The sequence below is a fragment of the Abramis brama genome, assembly GCF_963993115.1.
Source record: "Abramis brama genome assembly, chromosome: 15".
Classification (NCBI taxonomy): Eukaryota; Metazoa; Chordata; class Actinopteri; order Cypriniformes; family Leuciscidae; genus Abramis; species Abramis brama.
The window spans coordinates 38,677,931-38,685,430 of record NC_139977.1 but is presented as its reverse complement, the minus strand read 5'-3'; the positions used below and the strand labels follow the sequence as shown (position 1 = coordinate 38,685,430).

The window sequence follows — 7,500 nt, the reverse complement described above, 5'->3', positions numbered from 1 at the left end:
GCTAGTTACTTTGCACGGCCACTACTAGTTATTGTGCTAGGTTTTTTTTTGCACACCCACTACTAGTTATTGTGATAGTTATTTTGCACGCCCACTACTAGTTATTGTGATAGTTAGTGTGCATGTGCACTACTAGTTAGTGTGCTAGTTAGTTTGCACACCCACTACTAGTTATTGTGATAGTTAGTGTGCACACCCACTACTAGTTGTTGTGATAGTTAGTGTGCATGTGCACTACTAGTTAGTGTGCTAGTTAGTTTGCACACCCACTACTAGTTATTGTGATAGTTAGTTTGCACGCCCACTACTAGTTATTGTGGTAGTTAGTGTGCACACCCACTACTAGTTGTTGTGCTAGTTACTTTGCACGGCCACTACTAGTTATTGTGCTAGGTTTTTTTTTGCACACCCACTACTAGTTATTGTGCTAGTTAGTTTGCACGCACACTACTAGTTATTGTGCTAGTTAGTTTGCACACCCACTACTAGTTATTGTGATAGTTATTTTGCACGCCCACTACTAGTTATTGTGATAGTTAGTGTGCATGTGCACTACTAGTTAGTGTGCTAGTTAGTTTGCACACCCACTACTAGTTATTGTGATAGTTAGTGTGCACACCCACTACTAGTTGTTGTGATAGTTAGTGTGCATGTGCACTACTAGTTAGTGTGCTAGTTAGTTTGCACACCCACTACTAGTTATTGTGATAGTTAGTTTGCACGCCCACTACTAGTTATTGTGGTAGTTAGTGTGCACACCCACTACTAGTTGTTGTGCTAGTTACTTTGCACGGCCACTACTAGTTATTGTGCTAGGTTTTTTTTTGCACACCCACTACTAGTTATTGTGCTAGTTAGTTTGCACGCACACTACTAGTTATTGTGCTAGTTAGTTTGCACGCCCACTACTAGTTATTGTGATAGTTAGTGTGCACACCCACTACTAGTTGTTGTGATAGTTAGTGTGCATGTGCACTACTAGTTAGTGTGCTAGTTAGTTTGCACACCCACTACTAGTTATTGTGATAGTTAGTTTGCACGCCCACTACTAGTTATTGTGGTAGTTAGTGTGCACACCCACTACTAGTTGTTGTGCTAGTTACTTTGCACGGCCACTACTAGTTATTGTGCTAGTTTTTTTTTTGCACACCCACTACTAGTTATTGTGCTAGTTAGTTTGCACGCACACTACTAGTTATTGTGATAGTTAGTGTGCATGTGCACTACTAGTTAGTGTGCTAGTTAGTTTGCACACCCACTACTAGTTATTGTGATAGTTAGTTTGCATGCCCACTACTAGTTGTTGTGCTAGTTACTTTGCACGGCCACTACTAGTTATTGTGCTAGGTTTTTTTTTGCACACCCACTACTAGTTATTGTGCTAGTTAGTTTGCACGCACACTACTAGTTATTGTGCTAGTTAGTTTGCACACCCACTACTAGTTATTGTGATAGTTATTTTGCACGCCCACTACTAGTTATTGTGATAGTTAGTGTGCATGTGCACTACTAGTTAGTGTGCTAGTTAGTTTGCACACCCACTACTAGTTATTGTGATAGTTAGTGTGCACACCCACTACTAGTTGTTGTGATAGTTAGTGTGCATGTGCACTACTAGTTAGTGTGCTAGTTAGTTTGCACACCCACTACTAGTTATTGTGATAGTTAGTTTGCACGCCCACTACTAGTTATTGTGGTAGTTAGTGTGCACACCCACTACTAGTTGTTGTGCTAGTTACTTTGCACGGCCACTACTAGTTATTGTGCTAGGTTTTTTTTTGCACACCCACTACTAGTTATTGTGCTAGTTAGTTTGCACGCACACTACTAGTTATTGTGCTAGTTAGTTTGCACACCCACTACTAGTTATTGTGATAGTTATTTTGCACGCCCACTACTAGTTATTGTGATAGTTAGTGTGCATGTGCACTACTAGTTAGTGTGCTAGTTAGTTTGCACACCCACTACTAGTTATTGTGATAGTTAGTGTGCACACCCACTACTAGTTGTTGTGATAGTTAGTGTGCATGTGCACTACTAGTTAGTGTGCTAGTTAGTTTGCACACCCACTACTAGTTATTGTGATAGTTAGTGTGCACACCCACTACTAGTTGTTGTGATAGTTAGTGTGCATGTGCACTACTAGTTAGTGTGCTAGTTAGTTTGCACACCCACTACTAGTTATTGTGATAGTTAGTTTGCACGCCCACTACTAGTTATTGTGGTAGTTAGTGTGCACACCCACTACTAGTTGTTGTGCTAGTTACTTTGCACGGCCACTACTAGTTATTGTGCTAGGTTTTTTTTTGCACACCCACTACTAGTTATTGTGCTAGTTAGTTTGCACGCACACTACTAGTTATTGTGCTAGTTAGTTTGCACACCCACTACTAGTTATTGTGATAGTTATTTTGCACGCCCACTACTAGTTATTGTGATAGTTAGTGTGCATGTGCACTACTAGTTAGTGTGCTAGTTAGTTTGCACACCCACTACTAGTTATTGTGATAGTTAGTGTGCACACCCACTACTAGTTGTTGTGATAGTTAGTGTGCATGTGCACTACTAGTTAGTGTGCTAGTTAGTTTGCACACCCACTACTAGTTATTGTGATAGTTAGTTTGCACGCCCACTACTAGTTATTGTGGTAGTTAGTGTGCACACCCACTACTAGTTGTTGTGCTAGTTACTTTGCACGGCCACTACTAGTTATTGTGCTAGGTTTTTTTTTGCACACCCACTACTAGTTATTGTGATAGTTATTTTGCACGCCCACTACTAGTTATTGTGATAGTTAGTGTGCATGTGCACTACTAGTTAGTGTGCTAGTTAGTTTGCACACCCACTACTAGTTATTGTGATAGTTAGTGTGCACACCCACTACTAGTTGTTGTGATAGTTAGTGTGCATGTGCACTACTAGTTAGTGTGCTAGTTAGTTTGCACACCCACTACTAGTTATTGTGATAGTTAGTTTGCACGCCCACTACTAGTTATTGTGGTAGTTAGTGTGCACACCCACTACTAGTTGTTGTGCTAGTTACTTTGCACGGCCACTACTAGTTATTGTGCTAGGTTTTTTTTTGCACACCCACTACTAGTTATTGTGCTAGTTAGTTTGCACGCACACTACTAGTTATTGTGCTAGTTAGTTTGCACGCACACTACTAGTTATTGTGCTAGTTAGTTTGCACGCCCACTACTAGTTATTGTGATAGTTAGTGTGCACACCCACTACTAGTTGTTGTGATAGTTAGTGTGCATGTGCACTACTAGTTAGTGTGCTAGTTAGTTTGCACACCCACTACTAGTTATTGTGATAGTTAGTTTGCACGCCCACTACTAGTTATTGTGGTAGTTAGTGTGCACACCCACTACTAGTTGTTGTGCTAGTTACTTTGCACGGCCACTACTAGTTATTGTGCTAGTTTTTTTTTTGCACACCCACTACTAGTTATTGTGCTAGTTAGTTTGCACGCACACTACTAGTTATTGTGATAGTTAGTTTGCACGCCCACTACTAGTTATTGTGGTAGTTAGTGTGCACACCCACTACTAGTTGTTGTGATAGTTAGTGTGCATGTGCACTACTAGTTAGTGTGCTAGTTAGTTTGCACACCCACTACTAGTTATTGTGATAGTTAGTTTGCACGCCCACTACTAGTTATTGTGGTAGTTAGTGTGCACACCCACTACTAGTTGTTGTGCTAGTTACTTTGCACGGCCACTACTAGTTATTGTGCTAGGTTTTTTTTTGCACACCCACTACTAGTTATTGTGCTAGTTAGTTTGCACGCACACTACTAGTTATTGTGCTAGTTAGTTTGCACGCCCACTACTAGTTATTGTGATAGTTAGTGTGCACACCCACTACTAGTTATTGTGATAGTTAGTTTGCACGCCCACTACTAGTTATTGTGGTAGTTAGTGTGCACACCCACTACTAGTTGTTGTGCTAGTTACTTTGCACGGCCACTACTAGTTATTGTGCTAGTTTTTTTTTGCACACCCACTACTAGTTATTGTGCTAGTTAGTTTGCACGCACACTACTAGTTGTTGTGCTAGTTAGTTTGCACGCCCACTACTAGTTATTGTGATAGTTAGTGTGCACGTCCACTACTAGTTATTGTGCTAGTTAGTGTGGATGTCCACTACTAGTTATTGTGCTAGTTAGTGTGCATTTACTCTACTAGTTAGTGTGCTAGTTAGTGTGCATGTCCTCTACTAGTTAGTGTTACTAGTTAGTGTGGATGTCCTCTACTAGTTATTGTTACTAGTTAGTGTGCATGTGGTCCACTAGTTAGTGTGCTAGTGTCTGTATGACAGGATGCTGATGATGTCATCATCCACAGGCGGGACTCACCACATATTATCATCCAGGCATTAATCTGAAGAAGATTCATTACTACAGTATCAAACTGTTCGAGCAGCTGGAGGCCGAGACGGGACAGGTGAGACGCTTCACTAACTCGTTCAGCGAGGGGATTGGTGAATGTGTGTTCAAGTGTCTGAACGGTGTGTGTGTGGCAGGCCGTGGGCTTCCATCAGCCTGGCAGCATCAGAATCGCCTCCACTCCGGTCCGAGTCGACGAGCTCAAATATCAGATGAGCCGAACTCACTGGCATCCCACGCCACAGTTCCTCATCGAGCCGGAGAGGATCCAGCAGCTCTTCCCTCTGCTCAACATGAACAAGGTACGAACACCATCAGACGCCCGACACTGAAACACACACAACATAAACCACATCTGACTGAAAAAACAGTGTGTGAGACACATTTTCAGTGTTGTTGTAACTAATTACAAGTAACTTGAGTTATGTAATCAGATTACTATTTCAAGTAACTAGTAAAGTAACGCATTACTTTTACAGTTACAACACAATATCTGAGTTACCTTTTCAAAGAAGTAACGCAAGTTACTTTGTTTTGACATTTATTGACTGACAGCTCTCCTGTCCCAATGTTGAGACAAATCGAAGTGCAGAGGCGTTGTATGTATGTGTGTGTGTGTGTGTGTGTGCATGTGTAAGCATGATGGTTATTGTAGTTCTAGACTAAATGTGAGTGTGCATTTACTCATTTCCCTTGCACAAAAAAAGATTCAGTATTCCTAAACATTTATAAAATCAGTGAAATCCAAAATCAAATTAACCTCCAATAATTAATTATGTTAAATAAAACAAATATTTTGTATGCATTTAATCTCACTTTATTGACCAATATACTTGCTTCTGACCTTCAATGATTCAGTTAAACCACATGCAAAAATTATTTTAGATTTTTGGTTTTTATTGGTGAAGTAAATGTTAAACTTCCTTCTCCTGCATCCTATTCTAATGCATTCAAAATTAGGGTAAAAAAAATAAATAAAAAAATTAAATAAACTAAATAAATAAAAAACCCAAGCCCAGCCCAGATGAGAAACCATAATGCAAAAGTAATGTAACACATTACTTTTCTTAAAAAGTAACAAAGTAACGCAATTCGTTACTTTTGAAGGGAGTAATGCAATATTGTAATGCATTACTTTTCAAAGTAACTTTCCCCAACACTGCACATTTTATGATTGCATTCATTAATACTGTAAAATGTCAGTTAATAAAGTGAATCATTGACACATGTGTTCCTCTGTGTGTGTCAGGTGTTGGCGGGTCTGTATAACCCAGGTGACGGTCACATCGACCCGTACTCTCTGACGATGGCTCTGGCGGCAGGAGCGCGGATGTACGGCGCTCAGATCTATCCTCACACTCCTGTCACGGGCCTCACACACACCGCTGACGGCAGATGGGACGTCCAGACGCCACACGGAACCATCCGGGCCAATCGCATCGTCAATGCCACAGGTTAGGCCACACCCCCATCTGTTAGGTCACACCCCCATCTGTTAGGCCACACCTCATCTGTTAGACCACACCCCCATCTGTTAGGCCACACCCACACATGTTAGGCCACACCCACATCTGTTAGGCCACACCTCATCTGTTAGACCACACCCCCATCTGTTAGGCCACACCTGTTAGGCCACACACCATCTGTTAGGCCACAATCCATCTGTTAGACCACACCCCCATCTGTTAGGCCACACCTGTTTGGCCACACACCATCTGTTAGGCCACGCCCCATCTGTTAGGCCACACCCCATCTGTTAGGCCACACCCACGTTAGACCACCACACCCCCATATGTTTGGCCACACCCCACATTAGGTCATTCCCCATCTGTTAGGCCACACCCCATCTGTTACGCCACACCCTATCTGTTAGGCCACACCCCATGTTAGGTCACACCCCCATATGTTAGGTCACACCCCCACATTAGGTCACACACCCATATATTAGGCCACACCCCTCCCCAAGTTTATAGGCTTGTTCGACTTGAAACGGCGCTGCATGGACTGATCGATTTGTGACATCAAAGTATCGTGAGAGCAATTCAAATCCATAAGGAGCCGTCTACACTCTATTCGCTCTCGCGGTACTTTGATGTCATTCACCGATCGGTCTGTGCAGCGCCGGTTCAAGTCGAACAAGCCTTATATCTCAGAGTTACGGCTGTCTGAAGAGATTCAGGGTTTTTCAGGGTTCTTAAAAAGTCAGTTTTGGCCATAACAGTTTTACATATGATGCTAAAATGATTTTTTTATTATATTCTTTCTTTCTTTTGTTTATTTATATAGCACTGCTAAATAAAACCGAGGTTGACCAAAGTGCTTTACATAAATTTAATTTAAATGTTTTCTATTTTAATATATTTTGTATAAATTTTTATATATATATTTTATATATAAAATCATCACATAAGAATGATGTCTGAAGGATCATGTGACACTGAAGACTGGAGTAATGATGCTGAAATTCAGCTTTGATCACAGGAATAAATTACACTTTACTGTATATTCACATAGAAAACAGCTGATTTACACTGGAATAATATTTCACAATATTACTGATTTTTTGTTGTTGTATTTTTTAATCAAATAAATGCAGCCTTGGTGAGCAGAAGAGACTTCTTTTAAAACATAAAAAATCTTACCGATCCAAAACTTTGGCTGGTAGTGTGTGTGTGTGTGTGTGTGTGTGTGAGTGTGTGTGTGTGCGTGTGTGTGTGCGTGCGAGCGAGCGTGCAAGCGAGCGTGCGTGTGTGTGAGTGTGTGTGTGTCAGACGTACAGATGTAGTTTGTGCTGTAGTTTAATGTGCTGAAGCAGCAGTGATAAGATATTATACACACACTGTGCCGTCACACGGCCTAAAGGCCGACCGCTGACCTCTGACCTCTGCTATAGCAAACACACCTGATAATGTCCCAGAGGTCAGATGCAGTTTCTGAGGACATTTCTGTGGAGTGAAATGAGCAAAGCAGAACCACAATCATATCTGTGTATGAATGTATGTGTGTGTGTGTGTGTGTATACGTGTGTATATGTTTGTTTGTTTTGGCTGATGTTGGTTCTGGTTGAATTTTTTGGGGGTTTTGGCCTTCAGCCCCGCTCACATGAT

The 7,500-nt window shown here is 41.3% G+C and overlaps 1 protein-coding gene across 1 annotated transcript in view; it reads left to right on the top strand.

Annotated features, from left to right (window-relative positions):
• dmgdh (dimethylglycine dehydrogenase) overlaps window positions 1–7,500 on the top strand; it is a 29,029-nt gene that overhangs the window by 3,792 nt on the left and 17,737 nt on the right. Inside the window, exons 3-5 of the mRNA XM_084136238.1 lie at window positions 4,353–4,451; window positions 4,531–4,695; window positions 5,643–5,847. Coding sequence (XP_083992364.1) covers window positions 4,353–4,451; window positions 4,531–4,695; window positions 5,643–5,847 — 469 coding nt within the window. The remainder of the gene's footprint in view (window positions 1–4,352; window positions 4,452–4,530; window positions 4,696–5,642; window positions 5,848–7,500) is intronic.